This window comes from Serinus canaria, chromosome 26, assembly GCF_022539315.1.
Source record: "Serinus canaria isolate serCan28SL12 chromosome 26, serCan2020, whole genome shotgun sequence".
Lineage (NCBI taxonomy): Eukaryota > Metazoa > Chordata > Aves > Passeriformes > Fringillidae > Serinus > Serinus canaria.
Window position 1 is genome coordinate 2453619 of NC_066339.1, and position 22426 is coordinate 2476044.

Consider the following 22426-nt stretch of genomic DNA (forward strand, 5'->3'; position numbering starts at 1 on the left):
ACCTTTTTTGGTACACTTTTTCTAAGGAAAGTGTAATTTTAAATAAAAAGTCAGAACGCTTTTGTTAGGAAAACGTCATAAGAAACACTTTGTGGAAAAAGGAGCAGTTTGGGAAATGTTCTGTGGATTTTAGCCTGATTTTCTGAACGAAGTTGATGCAACAGAGAGCCTGTCCCTCCTTTCTTCTCTTCCCAGAAACAATCTCCATCTTTCCTTCACAATCCAGTTGATTGTAGCCAAACTTTGAGGCGTGGAAGATGATAAACTCCTCCAGAGCTCATAAATCCGGGCGAGTAGGGAGAAAATTCAGAGATCCTGTTACTCCCACAGCAGTGCAGGAGCCTGTTAGACACCGGCCAGCCCCGCTGGAGACCCTCGAGATGTGAGTCAGTAGAAGCCCAGGCTTGGTCACTTCTGTGCTGCAGAGTGGGGCCACTCTGGAGCCAGCAGGCTGGAGCAGAGCCTGTCAGGTGTTGGTGTGTGGCTCCTGTCCCTGTCCCCATGCAGTGGCTGCTGCTCCCTGGGGTGGGGGACGGGCTGTTCCTTGAGTGAGCAGAGGGAAAGCTGCATTGCACATACCCAGCCCCTGCAGAGCCATGGTTTGGTTATTCCAGCCAGCCCCGAGGGCAGCCACAGACTCCCAGCTCTCCTGTTTGGGGCCATCTCAGCTCTGTACCCTGTTCTTCCTCTCCTGCTCCCCCCTGTCCTGATGGTTCAGGGAAGAGGCATCAGCCCTCAGCTTGTCCCTGTTGCCAGCAGGCTGGGCAGCCCAGGGGGCTGTTCCTCAGCTGCCAAATGCTGTTCCCCCATCACAGACCCGGGGCTGGCCGAGGTGGGCTCTGGCTCTGTCTGGGGAGTTGCTGTGCTGCAAACTGCTCTCAGCAATTGCATCTCGCTGCCTTTGTTTCTAACACATTTCTAACTCTGCATTCCAGGAATAGGGGAGAACCTCTGTGAAAACAGGGCTTTGTCAATTGCTGTGGGATTGTTGTTACAGATTTGGATGGCACTGTGGTGGGTATTTACTACAGGGCACCTCTGAGGAGGAGGAAGCTGATGAGGTTTTCTCTGGGCAGCTGGAAGTAGCCTCATGGTCAGAGGTCCTGATTCTCCTGGGGAGCTTCAACCATCCTGATATTTGTTGGAGAGATAACACAGCCCTGCACAGGCTGGAAGTCCAGGAAGTTCCTGCAGGTCATTAAAAGTAACTTTTTGATACAAGTGGTGGAGGAGCCTAGGAGGAAAGGTGTGTTTCTGTTTTGTACTGCCAAACCAGGAGGGACTGGTTGAAGATGGGAATGGTGGGGAAAGCCTTTGCTGTGGTGACCCATGTTATGGTGAGACTGAGGATCCTGTGTGGGAAGAAAAGCAGTAGCAGGGCTAGAACCCTGATTTTCCAGAGAGTCAATTTAATCTTTCCAAAGACCTACTTAGAGGAATCCCATGGAATAGGGCTCTAGAAGGGAAGGGGGCCCAAGAAAGCTGGTCAATATTCAAGCATCCAAATTCAAGAGCAGTGTATCCCCATGATCCAGAAATCAAGCAAAGGGGGCAGATCTGCATGGAAGAGCAGGGAGGTTCTAGCAGTTCTCAAATAGAAGAAAGAAATGTATGGGATGTTGAAAAAGGGACAGGCAGATGAGAGATCTATAGGAACATATTTGGGGTATGCAGGGATGCAACAAGGAAGGTTACAGTCCACTTGGAATTGAGTCTGGCAAGGGATATCAAGAACAAGAAGAAGGCCTTCTCCAAGTGCATCAGCAGCAAAAGGAAGATTAGGGAAAATGTGGGGCTGCTGCTGAATCCACTGGGTGTCCTGGGCATGAAAGACACAGAGAAGGTGAAATTACTCAACACCTTCTTTGCCTCAGTCTTTACTGCTGAGAGCAGCCCTCAGCAGTCACAGATGTGTGAAGTAAGATGGATGGAGAAAGGAAAACTTCCCCTTGGTCCCAGAAAGTTGAGAGAGATCAGCCAGGCAGACTTAACACCCATAAATCCATGGTGGGATGCACCCACAGGTGCTGAGGGAGCTGGCAGAAATTGTTGTTTAGCCACTCTTCATCATCTTTTAAAAACCCTGGAGAATGAGAAAGGTGGCCAATGACTGGAGAAAAGCCAGTGTTAAGTCCTGTCTTCAGAAAGGGCAAGAAGGAGGACCTGGGAAACTCCCAGCCAGTCAGCCTCACCTTCGTCCCTGGAAACATGATGGAACAGCTCATTCTGAAGATCATCACCTAGCACCTGAAAGTAAAGGAGGTTATTGGGAGTGGTCAGCATGGATTCACCCAGAGGAAATCCTGCTTGACCACTCTGATGCCCTCTGTGATGGCATGGCAGGATGGGTTGATGAGAGGAGAGCAGTGGGTGGTGTCTGCCTTGACTTCAACAAGGTTTTTGACACTGTTCTGTAACATCCCCATGGATAAGCTCAGGAAATATGAGTTGGATGAATGGACAGTGAGGTGGACCAAGAGCTGGCTCAGTGGCTGAGCTCAGAGGGTTGTGGGCAGAGCAGAATCCCTGGAGGCCTGTAGTCAGTGGCATTCCTCAGGGATCACTACTAGGTCCAGTCTTATCCAATTTGTTTATCAACAGCCTGGATGAAGGGATGGAATGGACCCTGAGCAGGTTTGGTGATGGTACAGAACTGGGGGAGTGGCTGATCCACCTGAAGGCTGGGCTGCCATTCAGAGGGACCTGGACAAGCGGCAGGGTTGGATGGAGAGAAACCTAATGAGGTTCAACAGGAGCAAGTGCAGGTGCTGGTACCTGGGGAGGGATGACCCCAGGTACCAGCACAGGCTGGGAGTGACCTACTGGAGAGCAGCTCTGCAGAGAAGGACCAGGGGGTCCGTGTGTTGACCATGAGCCAGCAGTGTGCCCTGGGGCCAGGAGGGACAATGGGATCCTGGGGAGCATTGGGAAGAGTGTGGTGAGCAGGTCAGGGAGGTGATCCTTACACTCTGCTCTGCCCCGGAGAGGCCATATCTGTGTTCAGTTCTGGTCTCCAAGTTCAAGACAGGAGTTACTGGAGAGAGTCCAATGGAGGTCATAAAGACTAAGGGACTGGAGCATCCCTCTGATGAAGAGAGACTGCTGGATCTGGGCCTGGTTAGTCTGGAGAAGAGAAGACTGAGGGGGGATCTCATCAATCCATATAAATATATCCAGGAGTGTCAGAGGATGCTGTCAGACTCTTTAGTGCTGCCCAGCAACAGGACCAGGAGCAATGGCCATAAGCTCAAAACACAAGTTCCACCTCAAGACAAGAAAAAAATTCAGTCCGTGGAGGGTGGCAGAGCACTGGAGCAGGTGCCCAGGGAGTTATGGAGTCTCTCACTCTGGAGATATCCCAAACCCACCAGGATATGTTCCTGTATCACCTGTTCCAGGTGATCTTGCAGAGGGGTTGGACTGGATGATTTCCAGAGAGCCTTTCCAACCTCAGCTATTCTGGGATTGAGAAAAAAGACAGGTGGTAAACAAGGGGACCCATAACAGAGGGCTCAAGGGATGGCTGAGGTTTGGAGCAGCAGAGGCTTGGATGAAGAATGCTAGTCCAGGGATTGGGATTCAGGCATGGAGAGTGACCCTGCGTGTTCGTTGGCACCAGCCCCAGTGCAGCCTCTCCATCAAGGCTGATATGTGACACGGGTGTGTCCCATGTGCCTTCAAAACTCTAATAAATACATTTCCTCCCCAATCTTCAAGCTGTTGGGTGTTCCTGGCTCTTGGGAGGTGCTTTAAATCTGACTGCCAGAGCCGTGGGCTGCTGAGAGCAGAAGCTGCCTGCACGATGCTGAGCTCAGGTCTTCCTCCCGTTCTCCTGGTGCTCTCAGTGCTGGAGCTGAGCTGGTGCCTGAGTGATGAAGAGAAGAAGATCATCTTGGATGAGCATAATAAATATCGCTCCCAGGTGTCTCCTCCTGCCAAGGCTATGATGAAGATGGTGAGTGGCTTTTATTACAGAGGAATATTGGGGTGTTTGTGTGGTCCAAGGCTGGATCTTAATGCCAGGAGGGATCAGGGAGTTCCTTAGGGGAGGCAGAGCAATTCTCATGTAGGGTTACAAGTAGGTGTTAATGGAGGGGTTCCCTGAGCTGCCTCTAAAGAGAAGAGTTTCCTTCACCTTTGGAGTTGTCTTTGATCGTTTTCTGGAAGTTCCTGAGCATGATGTGAGTCCCCAGATGCTCTTCCATGAGAGTGATGCAGCTCTCACTCACGAGTGCCTGCTGGAGCTCCCTGTGATGGCAGGAAGGGCAGGTGAGACTGTGCCATGAGCAGGTGCCATGACCTGGAGACTTTGTCATGGTCATTGCCAAGAGGTGGTGGGGGAATCCTGCTGTGTGGGACATCACACAGTGCTCTGTATTTTCAACAACTTCAAACATGTTGGTCAAGTCTCTCAGTTATTTGGGCCTATCATGCTCCTACTCCTACCCATGCCTTGTGCAGAGCTGCTGTGGATGTGAGGGATCCCCTATTCTGCTTGAGGAAATCAAATCAGGTCTCACATCACATGTGGTTGCAGCAGGAGCAAAACCAAGCTCTAGAGCTGGTGCTTTTTGTCTTGCTCAGACTCTTGATTTGTTTAGAACTTGGCTATGAAGTTTCATCTTGCACTACATGTGATTTTTCCTCATTGTTTGCAAATTATGGCGAGGAGGAGGACAACTGTTTATCCTGGAAAGTTGGAGCCCTTTCCTCTTTGGGTCACAGTGTGCTTGGAGGACACCTCCCTGCCTGGCCCAGAAGCTACCCAGAATCAGTAAAGCCTTTGTGGGCTGGGAAATGGGAGTTTAACAACCAAACAAAGCCAAAAATTCAGGGGGAGGAGACCTAACCAGTGACTGCAGAATCCAAGGGGACAGAGCCAGAACCCTCAGCACTGTGATGGTTTCTCCACCCTGAGTTGAGGATGCTCCTTGATGGTGTTAGATGAGTTAGGAGGGGTTGTGAGAGTCGTGCTGGTGCCCTGACCTTCTCCTGTTTGACCAATAAACCAAGGCTTGTGCTGGGACTGACCATGGAGCTCCCCTCTCCTGAGGACTGTGCTGGGTAGGGGTTTGAATTTTCCTCATGAACAGGGAAACTGCATCCAGACAGTGCAGGGATCCTTGGGGAGTGTCTTGTTCCTGTTGGAGAGCCCAGTGTCCCTCCCTGTGTGCTGACTCTGAGCTCCTTTCAGACCTGGGACACCGACCTGGAGGTTGATGCTCAAAAGCAAGCAGAGAAGTGCAAGTGGGGCCAGAACGGGGGCCCAGGCAGGTTAAACCTCTTTGCTACAGCTTCAACCCTGGATGTAAAATTGGCCATTGAAGAATGGAACAGGGAGAGGAAATTCTACAACTTGACAACATCCGAGTGTGTCCCCGTGCAGTCGTGTGACAACTACATCCAGGTACCAGCTGCTGGGGTGGAGGGGCTGTTGGGACAGGAGCTGGACCACTGCCCCAGCTCCTCCCAAAATCTTTGCAAAAGAACAGGGAACCAGGTAGGATTCACAACGATGGAGGGAGACCTGGGCAAGGTGTCAGTCATGAGTGGCCTTTTGGAGAAGAACTTTTTTGAGACAAGCTCTGCAGCCCTTTTTTTGGCTGCTCAGCAGTGCCAGCTCAGTGCCAACTTGTCTTGGGTAGAAGGATGAGGTCTGAGTGTTTCTTCACAGCTTGGGTGGGAGCAAGGAGGAGAAGTGATGGTGGTGGTAAGTGGATGGATGGATGGATGGATGGATGGATGGATGGATGGATGGATGGATGGATGGATGGATGGATGGATGGATGGATGGATGGATGGTTCCAAGACCAAAGCAGAGGTGATGATGCTCTGCCTGGGTAGACTGTATGGTAGGAAAGCTGTGGCATTGCAATATATGACCTTGGGAAGGTGGTTCAGACAGAGGCAAGGGGGAAGATCCTAAATGCCAAAGCAACGTGGGGATGGGGATCTGGGGCACATGCTGGAGATGAAGAAGATATTGGAGCAGTCTTTAAGGCCAGGGGAGAGACTGCCTTCAGCCTGTCCCCTCACCTTCAACCCTGGTCTTTGCCTTAGGTGGTCTGGGCAGAAACAACTCGTATTGGCTGTGGGAGCAATTATTGTGAGAAGATTGATGGAATGGAAAGAGAGAACATGCACCACCTGCTTGTCTGCAACTATTATCGCCCGTAAGTCCAGGCCCCAGTGTCCATCCCCTGCTCTGTTCTGAGGGGAGTGAGGGATCTGCTCACCCCCCCAGAGTTGTCTGCCCTGGCTTTAGCTGCCTTGGGGTCAGGCTGGTGAGTAAACAGCCCTGATAGGCCATGGCAGGAGACTTTTCTACATTAATCCCGAGTTTTGCCTTGGCTGGGATATCCCAGCTGAATCAGCCCTTCTCTGGGATGGGTGTTTCCCCATTCCTCATGTCTTCTTTATCTTGGCATTTTCTCCTTCCAGGAGTGAGATAAATGAAAAAAAGCCCTACTGGGAAGGACCCTCATGTGAAATGTGCCCCATGGACACAGTCTGCGTGAACAACCTGTGTGGTGAGTGAGCAGAGCCATGCATGGCCCTGGAGGGGCTGTTGGGACTGAGACCCCAGGCTGGTCTGAGCTCTGAACCCTCCTGGAGCTGACAGGAAGCCCCTGAACTGCAGTTCCAGGGCTGGACCATGAGACATCAGGAGCAATTGCTACTCCTAGCAGAGGTCAACTGCCTCAAGATGAGGAGGATTGGTCAAGGGCCTTGTACCCCATTAGGCAGCATTTTCACCCCTTGTGGGGCAGGAGGTTGTGAAGGCCATGAGATGTCTCCTGGTTGGGAACCCCAGAGTGGCGGATGGCCCAGAGTGACCTGAGAGGGCTCAGCTCAACCAATTTCAGCCCCTCATTGGTTTCTCTTGGTCCTGCTCAGTGCAGGGATCTGCTGAGGTGAGCCAGTCCTCACCTGTTGCACTTTTCATCTCTGCATCTCTTTCATCCACCCTTACAGCCCTGCCAAAACTCACAGCCACAGCCAAAACAGAACCCACAGCATCAGAGGCCACCATAACCACAGCCAAGCCACCATCCAAAAACTCACTTCCAACCACATTCACAGCCAAGCCACCCCCCACAGCCACACTGCCAAACACAGCCAAGCCCAAACCCCCAGTACTCTCACCCATCACAAGAGCCAAACCAAAACCTGCCACCAGTCTCCCAATAACAACCCCAGCCAGGTTAAAACTCACAACATCAAAACCCATCACAACTCTGGCTGAGCCAAAACTCACCACAACTCTGGCTAAGCCAATATCTGCTTCTACAACACCAGCAGGTGCCACAGTAGCAAAGACATGACTGAAAACTGCCACAACCACAAAGCCAGAGCACAAAGACCTGATCCCATTGAGGCAAATGGGATCACTCTTTCCTGTGAGCCCAAGTTAGACCCATCTCCAGAGGCTGAGGCAGGCAATGGAGAGCCCCTTAGGTCCTTCACTAAAGAGGATCTTCCCCTCTAACTTCATCTTGTCTTCTTTTTCTTCTATATCTGCCCTGGACACAGCAAAACCGGAGACCAACTCAGACCAGACAAGTGTGGATCTGCCCAAAGGAGGAGCCCCCAGTACCTGCTTGGGCTTTTCACTCTTCCTCCTGCCCAGTGCCATCCTGGTGGGCCTTCTGCTCTGAAGGGTCTTCCTCAGCTGTCCCTGCACCCCTCACCAAGGCTTTTGTCAGTGCTGGTTGTTCCACAGCCCTGGCAGGCTCAGGAGCTCCTTGGACAATTCACACACTCCCTCCTTACGCTGCCTTCTCTGCTGCAGCCGCGGAGAGCCAAGGGCAGCTGGCAGTGCTGGGGGAACTTTGTCCCCTTCCTGAGGAGATCTGAGGGCAGGAGGGTGTTTGCCATAATGCTGGTGACCTTGGATGCTTCTCCTTTTTCCTGGCTTCTGTTCCATTTCCAGGCTGGAAGTGTTGAGCTCTCCCACGCACCCACAAACCCATATGGCCAGCAGGCCCTGCCACAGCCTGACCCTGGGGACAGCAGGGTGACTTGGGGACAATGAGACATGGTGGTTGGCTTTGGTGTTTGTCAGGATGAGTGCACAGCAGAAATACTCTTTTCCCTCCAAATGTGTTTCTTTCAGTTTTGGACATATTTTATCTCTTTCCTATTTTATCCAAACAGAGTGGCTTTTTTGAGGATTTTTATTTCCTCCTGGTTCTGGTGGAGCTCTGGCCAGTACTGCCCAGCTTTCCTCCCCTCTCCTCCTCACACTCTGCAGCCCTTGCCTCCTCCCTCTCTCCTCCTCCCTCTCTCTTGCTCTCTGGCACATATTCCATTCCTCAGTCACTCCAATGCCACAGATTTATTTTTCATGTGTGCCTGCACCTGTGTGCACACACAGAAGAAAAACCTTCCAAGCTGAGAGAGGCCACCAGCTCCTTCATGTAGCTTTTCCCTGCACGGCTTCATTGCATAATTTCAGTGTATTTGAATTTAAATGCAGACCCTGCTTGATGTGTAACTTCTGTGTGTGTGGTCAGGGAGAACAAATCCCCATGTGTTGGTAGGATCTGAGCTCCAGAGATACAAGTGATGCTGTCACAGGTCACTGGTGGCTCTGCTGCTCGGCAGCACCAGCTGTGCAGCAGGAGCCCAGCTGCCTGCAGGCTGCTCTGAGCTCCCAGCCCAGCCCAGCCCAGCCAGCAGGTGACCAGCAGATGGCACTGGGAGAGGCACCGCTGAGAACTGGGCAGCTCAACTCACCCTGCACACCCTGCCTGCAGTTCTGAGCTTTATTTCACTGCCAGCCTCAGGTGTAGTTCAGAATCAGATTAAAAATAACCTCGTGCCCAGGTGCTGTGGCTGCTGCACGCTCTGGGAGCAGGCTGAGCTCCTCTGCCCAACTGCCTTGGGGGAGAAATCCATCTGTGTCTTGTGGACAGCTGATGAAATCCAGCCCCAGAGGCTGCTCCTCAGCCCTGTGAGGGGAGAGGGCTCAGAGCTGGGACATTTCAGGACCTTGTCTGCTTTTGCATCACTGTGAAGGACAGTGTGGCATTCCCTGAAAGTTCCCTAGAAACACTACCAAGAGCAGAAAACCATTTCTCCTCCCAGCAAGACCAGGGCACTCGGGCAAGCCCTGATTTTTTTGCAGTGCTGGATCCCCCACCCTGCTGAGAGCCATCGAGGCACAACACTGCTGCTGATTATCAGCCACCAAGAGAATTCCAGGACTGCAGTGTTTTATCACTGGTGTGGGGCTGTGAATCTTGTGAAAACCCTTGAGTTTTGTTTTCCTGGAGGTTTTGACTTGTGGGGACAGGCTGTTGTGCAAGGACCTATTTATAGAGATCCTTGCAGCAGAAAAGTCCAACCCAGAAGGAAATCCGCTTTCCTCTTGCCCTGCTGCCCGGGACAGCAGGGCTGAGCCTGCCCACACAGGCATTTGGGGGGCTTGGCTGAGGGCTGAATCTGGGGGCTTAGGCAAGGGCAGGGTTTGGTGTGGTGCACAGGGGAGTGCACACAGACATTCAAGGCAGCCTTTTGCAGCATTTCCACTCCATTTATGGGGTTGGCATCAGCTGTGCTGACTGGGGTGAAATGGTGGCATTTGTGGTGTTTGTGAGGCCTGGCTTCTTTATCAACCTCACCTGCTGGGTTCCCTCTATCCCAGGTCCTGTTTCCAGGCCATTGCAACCATCTGCAAAACTAAAACAGGAGGGCAGTTCTCCTGGGGTAAGGAATCTATTTTGGCCAAGTCTGCAGCACAGCTCCCAGAGTAGGTCCTGTCTTCAGCTGCCAGAGGGGAGTGGTGATCACGCCTTCTGCATTGCCAGGGTGGGAAACCCACAATAGCAAAACTGGGAGGTTTTGATACCTTGGCCAAAGAGCTGCAAGTGAGCCCTGGTCATTTTCCTCATCTTGAGCTCCAGTTTCACAGATCCTTGGAAAGGCTGCAGGAGACTGGGACCTCCCTAAGGAGTCTGGTGTTCCTAGTGACCCGCTGAGCTGGAACTGGGTGGGAATGGGGCTGTTCCTGCAGCTGTTGAGGCATTGTGGTGACAGACACAATCAGATGAGTCACAGATGGGATGTCTCACCATGGCCTCCCTCACCTCAGCTCTCCTTGGCACTCACTGTGCTGATTTGGACAATACCCCACTGTCACCCTGCCCAGCTCAGAGGAATTCCCCGTCAACACTTGTGTCCCAGCACTTTTAAATAATAGAATGGATGAATGAATAAATAGTGTGGAAGACGATAAACTCCTCCAGAGCTCATAAACCAGGGCAAGTAGGGAGAAAATTCAGAGATCCTGTTACTCCCACAGCAGTGCAGGAGCCTGTTAGACACCGGCCAGCCCCACTGGAGACCCTCGAGATGTGAGTCAGTAGAAGCCCAGGCTTGGTCACTTCTGTGCTGCAGAGTGGGGCCACTCTGGAGCCAGCAGGCTGGAGCAGAGCCTGTCAGGTGTTGGTGTGTGGCTCCTGTCCCTGTCCCCATGCAGTGGCTGCTGCTCCCCGGGGTGGGGGACGGGCTGTTCCTTGAGTGAGCAGAGGGAAAGCTGCATTCCACACACACTTACCTAATGCCGGCTGGACACGAGTGTCTCAGCTCCAGGGTGGGGCTTGGGCCTTGCACTGCTAATCTTGATGCTTCAGACACTGGCTCCAGAAAAAGCTGTCAGAGCAGGTTGGGAGTTGAGAAATGGCCCTGCACCCCTTTGGCAGCCACCCTGCACTTGCCAAAGCCATCAGCTCTTACATTTCCCCATGAGCCACATGCCCTGGTGATGACTCCTCCAGGGCTGTTTGCTCTTCACCACAAGCTCTGTGCATCCCAATTTCCTTCATCCTTGTGGCCACGTTATCTCCTGCAGGGCTCAGCCAGGGTGCTGTAGTGCCAGGGGCTATGGGGAGCTTGGCCCTGCATCTCCACATCACCTTTGGAGAGACCAGCATCTGCACTGGTCTAGTGGAAGGTGTCCTGCTCATGGCAGAGGGATTGGAATGAGATGAGCTCTCAGGCTCTTCCCAGCCCAAACCATTCCATGGCTCTGTGATTCTCAGCACTGCCTTGTTCCTTGTAAGCCAGGCCATGGTGAGCTGGCTAGCAGGAGCTGGAGCCTGTGTTGATGTTTTCTAGATGTTTCTCCAGGTCTCCAGAGATCCAACAGCAAATGTGTGGAGTTGTCTCCATCAAGAGACAGATTTGCCTTAGCAATACACAGGAATCTCTTGTTTGAACATCTGAATTGAAGACCTGGTGAGATCTTGGCCTCAGACCCCACTTGCAGGATTTGTTGGGAAATTGAGGGCATGACCGACCTCAGGGCTAATGAAGGACAAAGTAATACACAGAGCTCCGAGATCTGGGGGGCAGCAGCAGAGCTGCTGTGGTGAGAGAGGTGATCCGTGTGGCCCAAAACCGGAGGAAACCCGACAAAGCCTTGCCTGGGGACTGGGGAGGGGGAGGCAGAGCCGGCGGCGTGTGATTAACTTGGCTCGGCTCTCAGAGCTGCCCACCCGCTGATCCTCTCTAGCAGGCTGCGATCCCAGCGGAGCTCCTGGAGCCGGGCCGGGCGGTTGCACAATCGCAGATGAGGAACCGAGGCTGGAGCAGCCCGGGGGGCTCGGCCAGAGCGGCTCCGGCTCCGGCGCGGGGGCTGCGGGACACGAGTGCTGAACCCTCCAGGTGTCTGCGGGAGGGAGCAGAGCCTGTCCCCGCAGAGCCATGGTTTGGTTATTCCAGCCAGCCCCGAGGGCAGCCACAGACTCCCAGCTCTCCTGTTTGGGGCCATCTCAGCGCTGTACCCTGTTCTTCCTCTCCTGCTCCCCTCTGTCCTGATGGTTCAGGGAAGAGGCATCAGCCCTCAGCTTGTCCCTGTTGCCAGCAGGCTGGGCAGCCCAGGGGGCTGTTCCTCAGCTGCCAAATGCTGTTCCCCCATCACAGACCCGGGGCTGGCCGAGGTGGGCTCTGGCTCTGTCTGGGGAGTTGCTGTGCTGCAAACTGCTCTCAGCAATTGCATCTCGCTGCCTTTGTTTCTAACGCAGCTGCATTCCAGGCACGGGGGAAGACCCGTGTGAAAACAGGGCTTTGTCAATTGCTGCGGGATTGTTGTTACAGATTAGGAGGAATGGAACAGGAGGTAGAAGAGAGGACCCGTAACTGAGGGCTCAGGGGATGGTTGAGGTTTGGAGCAGCGGAGGCTTGGATGAAGAATGCCAGTCCAGGGATTGGGATTCAGGAACAGGGTCTGTCCCAGGGAGAGGACCCTGCGTGGTCGTTGGCACTGCTGCCTCTCCATCAAGGCCGATATGTGAGATGGGTGTGTTCTGCATGGCTCCAAAACTCTAATAAATACATTTCCTCCCCAATCTTCAAGCTGTTGGGTGTTCCTTGCTTTTGGGAGGTGCTTTAAATCTGACTGCCAGAGCCGTGGGCTGCTGAGAGCAGAAGCTGCCTGCACGATGCTGAGCTCAGGTCTTCCTCCCGTTCTTCTGGTGCTCTCAGTGCTGGAGCTGAGCTGGTGCCTGAGTGATGAAGAGAAGAAGATCATCTTGGATGAGCATAATAAATATCGCTCCCAGGTGTCTCCTCCTGCCAAGGCTATGATGAAGATGGTGAGTGGCTTTTATTACAGAGGAATATTGGGGTGTTTGTGTGGTCCAAGGCTGGATCTTAATGCCAGGAGGGATCAGGGAGTTCCTTAGGGGAGGCAGAGCAATTCTCATGTAGGGTTACAAGTAGGTGTTAATGGAGGGGTTCCCTGAGCTGCCTCTAAAGAAAAGAGTTTCCTTTATCTTTGGAGTTGTCTTTGATCATTTTCTGGAAGTTCCTGAGCATGATGTGAGTCCCCAGATGCTCTTCCATGAGAGTGATGCAGCTCTCACTCACGAGTGCCTGCTGGAGCTCTCCGTGATGGCAGGAAGGGCAGGTGAGACTGTGCCATGAGCAGGTGCCATGACCTGGAGACTTTGTCATGGTCATTGCCAAGAGGTGGTGGGGGAATCCTGCTGTGTGGGACATCACACAGTGCTCTTATTTGCCTTTGCAGGTGAAGGTATTTTTATCTATTGGAGGGAATGTCAGCTTGTCAGTCAAGGTCTTTCAGTTATTTGGGCTCATCACACTCCTAATCCTCGCCATGACTTGGTGTCTTGGAGTTGCAGGATCTCCTATTTTGCTTGGGGAAATCAAGTCAGGTCATCAGTGGGACTTGCAGTAGGTCCAAAAACAAGCTTGGTGCTGGTGCTGCTTTTTGTCTTGCTCAGACTCTTGATTTGATTAGAACTTGGCTATGAAGTTTTGTCTTGCACCACATGTGATTTTTCCTCACTGTTTGCAAGTCACACAGACAAGGACAATTGTTTATCATGGAGAGTTGGAGCCCTTTCCTCTTTGGGTCACAGTGTGCTTGGAGGACACCTCCCTGCCTGGCCCAGAAGTTGCCCAAAATGTATAAAACCTTTGTGGGCTGGTAAGTGGGACCTTAAAAATTAGAAGAAGCAAAAAGTTAAACTCGGGGAGAGATGGCCTGACCAGTGACTGCAGAATCCAAGGGGACAGAGCCAGAACCCTCAGCACCATGATCCCATTGGACCCACCAGGCTCAGGAAACTCAGACTATCAGGGCATTGGAGCCAAAGTCTTAGGGAAAGCCTGAGGGAAATGATCTCTTAGGGTCCTCAAGTCAATTCCAAACCTGTGGGGGCTGCTCCTGGCTGAATCTTTGATTGCAGCCCCTGTGCTTTGAGGTGCTTCCTCTGCAGCTTCTGCTCCTGCTTGAACACACAGGACCTGCTCTTGGTCTGGGGCCAAAAGCTTTTTCATTTTGAAGCCCAGCGAATGTTTAGCTCACAGCAGCCCTGACGATTCCTCAGCAGAGGTTTTCCATGAGAACACCGTCCTCACCTCCCTCCTGGGACCTTTGTTTGGGCTGAGTTTGCTCTGGATTCACCTGCTGCCGTGGCACTGTGCCTGGCTGAGGTCACTCTGTGCTTCCTTTTGGGACATGGGCCTTATTGCTTTGGAAATATTTAGTTGAAGGGGTGGGAATCTGTAGCCTAAAGCCCCTCTACTAATGAGGCAAATCTGCAGGTGTGAGTCCCGTGTTTATGGAGCCCAGCTCTGTGTCAGAGGGAGAGGGATGTGTGCTCCCCAAATTGGGTCTGCAGCCATCTCCGTCAGCGTGGCTTGGGGCCATGGTGGGAGCTGAACCAACCCTCTGAGTCCCATCCAGGTGTTTCCTCCCCCAGTGCCTTCAGGCCTGTCCTCATCCCCTCAACACCCCAGTGGTGCCATGCCCTCCTGTCTGGCACCTTTTGGATCCAGCCCTGGCTCTGTCCAGGAAGGTTCCCCCACAGGACCCTGTTTGCAGAGCCAAGCTGCTCTCTCCATCACCGATGGTCCAAACAGCTGCAATGCAGGATTCCCCATATGCCTCCCTGAGAGAAAAGCTCTCCACCACCTCCTCCTCCTCCTCCTCCTCCTCCTCCTCCTCCTGCACATCCCTGTGGCCAGGGGCTCAGCTGGTGGCGGGGCCGCTGCCGCTCCAGAGGGGGCTCCTGGCTGGCAGCCAGGCGGCCACGTCTCAGTTCCAGGCAAGCAGATGTTTCCAGGAGCCTGTGCTCCCAGGCTTTGTTCAGCTGCCAGGAGAGATGTGTCCCATTCCCCTCCTGTCCCCACCCTGGGTGAGGAGGGATGGCCCCAGACCCCTCTGGCGTGACCCACAGTGGGTTTCCTTCTTTCTTCCATGACTTCATGGTTTCTCCATGCTGAGTTGAAGATGTTCCATGATGGTGTTAGATGAGCTCCAGGAGAGGTTGTGAGAGTCGTGCTGGTGCCCTGACCTTCTCCTGTTTGACCCATAAGCCAAGATTCAGTTTGTGCTGGGACTAACCATGGAGCTCCCCTCTCCTGAGGACTGTGCTGGGTAGGGGTTTGAATTTTCCTCATGCATGGGGAAACTTTGGCCAGACAGTGCAGGGGTCCTTGGGGAGTGCCTTGTTCCTGTTGGAAAGCTCAGTGTCCCTCCCTGTGTGCTGACAACAAACTCCTTTCAGACCTGGGACAAGGAGCTGGAGGCCCTTGCTCAATCCTATGCAGAGAAGTGCATCTGGGATCACAACAAGGAGAGAGGCCGACGGGGAGAAAACCTCTTTGCCATGGCCCCAACCCTGGAACTGGAATTCGCCGTGGAAGACTGGAACGGGGAGGAGAAGTTCTACAACTTTACAACATCCACCTGTGTCCCCGGGCAGATGTGTGGCCACTACACCCAGGTACCAGCTGCTGGGATGGAGGGGTGGCTGCTCAGCAGAGCTGGGTGCCAGGTTTTCTCAGACAGGGAAATGAAGTCTGAGCTTTTCTTCACAGCCTGGGTAGGAGCAGAGACGGTGGTGGGTCCTGAATGGCAAAGCAACATGGGGATGTGGGATCTGGGGCACTCTGTGGGATGAGGAGGTTAGGCTGCTCTTTGGAGCAGCATTTAAGGCCAGGGGTCAGGTTGCCTTCACCCAATCCCCTCATCTCCACCCTGGTCTTTGCCTTAGGTGGTCTGGTCAAACACGCATCAGATCGGCTGCGGGGCACATTTTTGTGAGAAGATCGATGGAATCGAAACAGAGAACATGCACCTGCTTGTCTGCAACTATTATCCCCCGTAAGTCCTAGCCCCTGCATGGGTTGGTGCATCTCAGTGGGGTTTCTGTGCTGGAAAGGCCCTGACTTCAGCCCTTATGTCACAGCAGGGTTTGTCCTTGGTCAGAAATAGAAGTTCCAAATAATGCTTCTGTTATCTTGGGTTGGTCCCAGACTAAGGAAGGGTTGTCTGGAGTTCCTGGCCCATGATTGTGGCTGCTGAGTGCTGGTTCAGCTCCTGGAACACACCCAGGGAGGGACCTTCTTCCCCGAGAGCTGCTCAGGGCTGAGGTGGCAGTGGCTGAGGGTACAAACTCTTCCCTGCCCTGGGCTTTGTTCTTCCCTGCCTGCAGCAGCCATTCCCTGGGGTGGAGAAGCCCTTTTGCAGCAGCAGGAAGGGTTGGACGTAGGAGGAGAGCTGGGTACCCCCTTCCCAGCCCTGGGACCAGCCTTGGCACCACTTGCTTGGAATTGCTGAGAGCACCAAGAGTGGCTGGTGGCTGCAGACCTTCCTGGGGTCTGGAGAAGAAATGAGACAGAATTCCCTGTCCCAATATCCATCCCCTGCTCTGTTCTGAGGGGGGTGAGGGATCTGCTCCATGGAGTTGTCTGAGGGCAGCTTTAGCTGCCTTGGGGTCAGGCTGGTGAGTGAACAGCCCTGATAGGCCATGGCAGGAGGCCAAGACCTGTTTTCTACATTAATCCCAAGTTTTGCCTTGGCTGGGATATCCCAGCTGAATCAGCGCTTCTCTGGGATGGGTGTTTCCCCATTCCTCATGTCTTCTTTATCTTGGCATTTTCTCCCTCCAGGGGTAACATGAAAGGCAAAAAGCCCTACATGGAAGGACCCTCATGTGAAATGTGCCCCATGGACACAGTCTGCGTGAACAACCTGTGTGGTGAGTGAGCAGAGCCATGCATGGCCCTGGAGGGGCTGTTGGGACTGAGACCCCAGGCTGGTCTGAGCTCTGAACCCTCCTGGAGCTGTCAGGAAGCCCCTGAACTGCAGTTCCAGGGCTGGACCATGAGACAGGAGAGGTGCCTCAAGATAAGGAGGGGCTTGTACCCTGTTAGGGAACATTATTTGCCCCTTGTGGGGCAGGAGGTTGTGAGGGCCATGAGATGTGTCCAGGTTGGGAACCCCAGAGTGGGGGATGGCCCAGAGTGACCTGAGAGGGGTCAGCTGCTGTTTCAGCCCCTCGTTGGTTTCTGCTGGTCCTGCTTAGTGCAGGGGATCCACTGAGGTGAGCTGAGCCAGCCCTAACCCACGGCACTTTTCATCTCTCACCAGAACTCGTTGTAGAAGAGACCACTCCGGCCTCTGTGACAACAAAGGCAAGGCCATCCACCCCAGCCACAGCCAAACCAGAGCCCACAGCCAAACCAGAGCCCACATCAAAACCAGAGCCCTCAGCCAAACCAGAGCCCACAGCTAAACCAGAGCCCACAGCCAAACCAGAGCCTACAGCTAAACCAGAGCCCACAGCCAAACCTGAACCCACAGCCAAACCAGAGCCTAAAGCCAAACCAGAGCCTACAGCTAAACCAGAGCCCACAGCCAAACCAGAGCTCACAGCCAAACCAGAGCCTACAGCCAAACCAGAGCCCACAGCCAAACCTGAACCCACAGCCAAACCAGAGCCTAAAGCCAAACCAGAGCCTACAGCTAAACCAGAGCCCACAGCCAAACCAGAGCCCACAGCCAAACCTGAACCCACAGCCAAACCAGAGCCTAAAGCCAAACCAGAGCCCACAGCCAAACCAGAGCCTACAGCTAAACCAGAGCCCACAGCTAAACCTGAACCCACAGCCAAACCAGAGCCTAAAGCCAAAGCAGAATCCACAGCACCAGTTCACACCACAGCTGAACCAGAACCCACACCAGCACCCACCACAGCCAAACCAGCACCCACAACACCAGTACACACCACAGCAAAACCTGAACCCTCACCAGTGTCCACCACAGCCAAATCTGAACCCACACAACCAGTTTCTACCACAGCCAAGCCAAAACCCACAGCCACACTCCCAACCACAGCCAAGCCCAAACCCCCAGCACCGGCATCCTTCAGCACAGCCAAGCCAAAAGCTGCCAGCACACTCCCAACAACCCCAGCCAGGCCAAAACCCACAACAGCAGCAGCAGCCACCACAACCATGGCCAAGCCAAAACCCACTGTGCCAGCAGCCACCAGCACTGCAGCCAAGCCAAAGCCCACCACAACTATGGCCAAGCCAACACCCACCACACCAAAACCCACCCTAACAACCACTGCCACTAAGCCAACAACCACCACTGCCACCAAGACAACACCCACCCCCCTGAAACCCACCACAACAAACACCATGGCCAAACCAACACCCACCACAACAAACACCACCACCACCACCACCACCACCACCACCACCACCACCACCACCAAACCAACACCCACTACACCAAATCCCACCACCACCACCACCACCACCACCAAACCAACACCCACCACAACAAACACCACCACCACCACCACCACCACCAAACCAACACCCACTACACCAAACCCCACCACCACCACCACCACCACCACCAAACCAACACCCACTACACCAAACCCCTTCACAACCACCCCTACAGCCAATCCAAAGCCAACCACAACTATGGCCAAGCCAACACCCACCACACCAAAATCCACCCCAACTGCAGCTAAGCCAAAACTTGCTACAGCCACAGCCAAACCAACACCCACCACCCCAACATCTACCACCACTACAGCCAAGCCAACACCTGCTGCTACAACACTAGCACCTGCCACAACAGCAAAGACACAACTGAAAACTGCCACAACCACAAAGCCAGAACCAGAAAGACCTGATCCTACTGAGGCAACTGAGATCACTCTTTCCTTTGAGCCCACCTTAGACCCAGACTATAAAGTATCTCCAGAGGCAGACACTAGAGAGCCTCTTAGCTCCTTCACTACAGAGGATCCAGCCTTACTAGAAAGCATGGGCACAGCTTTCAGCCCCAGATCAGTCCCAGAAATAAAGGAAGGTGTCAAAGAGCATGGGAAGGAGAAATCAGCCTTTCCCAGTCCACCTCCATCCCTCAGCCAAGCTGTTCCAGAGATGAAGCTAGGTTTCAATAGAGCTGAGCTCATAACCTCCTCCAAGTCAGTGGTCCTCAGCCCTGAAGAGCCCACGTTCTTGCGCTTAACATCATCCTCCAAAGACAAAAAAGGGCCGAGTCCCCATTTCCAGACCTCCCTCTCAGGTAAGGCAACTGTGGAGTTTGTCCTGGCATGGACACTCGGACACTCAGGGATCCCCAAGCAGCATGGAGAGGGCTTGGGAGGAGCAGTGTCAGACTGGTCCTTTGGATCCTCCTCTTGTATGTGGCACCAAGCCTTTCCCTCACTCTCTGCTCTAACCCTGAGGGGCTGGTTGGATGTCTCGTCCCTGCAGCATGGTCCCATTCACAGCCTGCTCCCACTAACGCACAGCTTCCCTGGAGCAGAGCTCTGCTGCCTCACGGAGCCTCGGGGCACGTCATGCCACACCTGCATGAGTGGGAGCTTCTCTTCTGCCAGATCTTCCCCTCTAACTCCACATTTTCCTCTCTTCTTCCAGCAGGTGCCCTGGACACAGAAGAACTGGAGACAAACTCAGACCAGACAGGTGTGGATCTGCCCAGAGGAGGAGCCCCCAGTACCTGCTTGGGCTTTTCACTCTTCCTCCTGCCCAGTGCCATCCTGGTGGGCCTTCTGCTCTGAAGGGTCTTCCTCAGCTGTCCCTGCACCCCTCACCAAGGCTTTTGTCAGCGCTGGTTGTTCCACAGCCCTGGCAGGCTCAGGAGCTCCTTGGACAATTCACACACTCCCTCCTTACGCTGCCTTCTCTGCTGCAGCCGCGGAGAGCCAAGGGCAGCTGGCAGTGCTGGGGGAACTTTGTCCCCTTCCTGAGGAGATCTGAGGGCAGGAAGGTGTTTGCCATAATGCTGGTGACCTTGGATGCTTCTCCTTTTTCCTTTTTCCATTTCCAGGCTGGAAGTGTTGAGCTCTCCTACTCATCTGCCCATGTGGCTGGCAGGCCCTGCCACAGCCTGACTCTGGGGACAGCAGGGTGACTTGGGGACAATGAGACATGGTGGTTGGCTTTGGTATTTGTAGATGAGACACAGTGGTTGGCTTTGGTGGTTATTTTCCAGCAGAAATGCTTTTTCCCTTCCTGATGTGTCCGTCTCAATTTTGGACAAGTTTTACCTCTTTCCCTCCTTGTCCAAATAGAGTGGCTGTTTTGAGGATTTCTGTTTCCTCCTGGTTCTGGTGGAGCTCTGGCCAGTACTGCCCAGCTGTTCTCCCCTCTCCTCCTCACTCTCTGCAGCCCAAGCCCCAGATTCATTTTACGCCTGTGCTTGCACCTGTGTGCACACACAGAAGAGAAACCTTCAGAGCTGAGAGAGGCCACCAGCTCCTTCATGTAGCTTTTCCCTGCATGGCTCATTCTTTGCATAATTTCAGTGTATTTGAATTTAGATACAGATTCCTCTTGACTGTAACTTTGTGTGTGTGTGATCAAGGAGAACAAGTCCCCACTTGTGTTGGTACAATCTGAGCTCCAGAGGTACAAGTGACATTGTTAGAGGTTATTGGTGGCTCCTGGGCCTGTTGCAGGACCACTGGCATTGTCTGGGCCACTGTGTTTTGTTTTTGTTTGTCTCTCCTCCCTTCACCTGAGGATTCCCAGTCAGGTGTGTGAAATATGTGCCAGAAGATAACGGGGAGATGCAGCCCCTTCTCTGGTCACTGCAACCTTTCATTTCCTACAGATGAGGTGGAGGATGTCCTGAAGGCCATTATTCAGATCCTCCACTGCTGCTCTGTCCTGTGCATCCCCAGAGCATGCACTGAATAAATCCTGTTGTCAAAGTCTGTTCTCTCTCTCTGGGGGATCTGGACACCTGGGAGCTACTTACTATTAAAATGCTCTTAATTATGTGCTTACATAGAACTGCTAAAAGACAATATGACTTCTGTGGGTCCTGAAGGGGTTTTTTGGCTTTCCAAAAGCATCCATGTGCTGCCTTTTGTAAGGGTGTAACTTAATGTTTTTAAACCTTTGTAAAAGCAGCAGGAGGCCATGGGGATCAAGGATGACGTAGGGAATTTTTCTTGAGCATCCAGCTGAGTGTAAAGTTAAAATGTGTCCCCACCAGGAATTCTTGGGCAAGGGAAGCAAGAGAAAAAGAGCTCAGAGCAAAAAATAAGAAATAAAAAATATGGCTGGAGCACATCTGGTTCCCTGTTTTAGGAACACAAGCCTCTCACACCCTAAACACAATTTATTCTTTGCAGCACAGAAAAAAAGTTAAATTCCAAGTAGAGGTCCCCAGATTCTGTTTTTGCCATGTTTTCACATCAGAACATCCATCTGGGAGCAGCATAAGGGGAAAGGGCCTCAAGAGGCAGAATCAGCATGGGAGTGATGCTGGTATCTGACTTTGCCTTTTGCTTTTCCCCATCCTCCTGCCCCTGCTTTCCCCAGCAGAGCTGCCCTGCAGCTCCTCATTCCCCTTCTCCCGAGCCCCTCTGCAGGAGCCCAGCTGCCTGCAGGCTGCTCTGAGCTCCCAGCCCAGCCCAGCCAGGAGGTGACCAGCAGATGGCACTGGGAGAGGCACCGCTGAGAACTGGGCAGCTCAACTCGCCCTGCACACCCTGCCTGCAGTTCTGAGCTTTATTTCACTGCCAGCCTCAGGTGTAGTTCAGAATCAGATTAAAAATAACCTCGTGCCCAGGTGCTGTGGCTGCTGCACGCTCTGGGAGCAGGCTGAGCTCCTCTGCCCAGCTGCCTTGGGGGACAAATCCATCTGTGTCTTGTGGACAGCTGATGAAATCCAGCCCCAGAGGCTGCTCCTCAGGCCTGTGAGGGGAGAGGGCTCAGAGCTGGGACATTTCAGGACCTTGTCTGCTTTTGCATCACTGTGAAGGACAGTGTGGCATTCCCTGAAAGTTCCCTAGAAACACTACCAAGAGCAGAAAACCATTTCTCCTCCCAGCAAGATCAGGGCACTCGGGCAAGCCCTGATTTTTTTGCAGTGCTGGATCCCCCACCCTGCTGAGAGCCATCGAGGCACAACACTGCTGCTGATTATCAGCCACCAAGAGAATTCCAGGACTGCAGTGTTTTATCACTGGTGTGGGGCTTGTGAATCTTGTGAAAACCCTTGAGTTTTGTTTTCCTGGAGGTTTTGACTTGTGGGGACAGGCTGTTGTGCAAGGACCTATTTATAGAGATCCTTGCAGCAGAAAAGTCCAACCCAGAAGGAAATCCGCTTTCCTCTTGCCCTGCTGCCCGGGACAGCAGGGCTGAGCCTGCCCACACAGGCATTTGGGGGGCTTGGCTGAGTGCTGAATCTGGGGCTTAGGCAAGGGCAGGGTTTGGTGTGGTGCACAGGGGAGTGCACACAGACATTCAAGGCAGCCTTTTGCAGCATTTCCACTCCATTTATGGGGTTGGCATAAAGGGGACTCTGACACTGGGGTGACCCTGGCAAAGATTCTGCCAGGTTCTTACAGCCCCATGGCCCTGTGTGCTGGGAGGAGGAGAAGGCATTTCCCATCAGCTGTGCTGCCTGGGGTGAAATGGTGTCATTTGTGGTGTTTGTGAGGCCTGGCTTCTTTATCAACCTCACCTGCTGGGTTCCCTCCATCCCTGGACCTGTTTCCAGCAGGGACAGGGAGGTGTTTGCTGCTGGCTGAGCAAGAGGAGCTTCCTTTGCTTCAGCTGCTGAATCTCCCATGAATGCAGTGGGTCAGAAGGGTTGGGGTGA

At 53.3% G+C, this 22426-nt stretch overlaps 1 protein-coding gene across 8 annotated transcripts; it reads left to right on the forward strand.

Moving 5' to 3' along the window:
* Positions 1-233: 233 nt before the first annotated feature.
* PI16 (peptidase inhibitor 16) lies at positions 234-20884 on the forward strand. 8 transcript variants are annotated; one of them, XM_050985065.1, is made up of 7 exons: positions 246-1246; positions 3718-3955; positions 15042-15260; positions 15531-15640; positions 16429-16517; positions 16910-18871; positions 19228-20884. In XM_050985065.1, the coding sequence occupies exons 2-7, from the start codon at positions 3803-3805 to the stop codon at positions 19368-19370; spliced, it is 2676 nt and encodes an 891-aa protein (XP_050841022.1). In that variant the 5' UTR covers positions 246-1246; positions 3718-3802; the 3' UTR covers positions 19371-20884. The 8 variants fall into 8 exon arrangements, with proteins under 8 accessions (XP_050841024.1, XP_050841022.1, XP_050841021.1 ...); XM_050985068.1 differs by lacking the exons at positions 246-1246; positions 3718-3955 and adding an exon at positions 12175-12599 and having other exon boundaries at positions 16910-17176; positions 17243-18871; XM_050985069.1 differs by lacking the exons at positions 246-1246; positions 3718-3955 and adding an exon at positions 12340-12599 and having other exon boundaries at positions 16910-17104; positions 17243-18871.
* Positions 20885-22426: the final 1542 nt, after the last annotated feature.

Excerpts from the sequence above, each read along its gene's own strand:
- PI16 (XM_050985065.1), top strand. The coding sequence starts at position 3,803 with ATGCTGAGCTCAGGTCTTCCTCCCGTTCTCCTGGTGCTCTCAGTGCTG. Across the intron at positions 3,956-15,041 it reads CCAAGGCTATGATGAAGATG|ACCTGGGACAAGGAGCTGGA; the intron begins GTGAGTGGCTTT and ends AACTCCTTTCAG. Across the intron at positions 16,518-16,909 it reads CTGCGTGAACAACCTGTGTG|AACTCGTTGTAGAAGAGACC; the intron begins GTGAGTGAGCAG and ends ATCTCTCACCAG.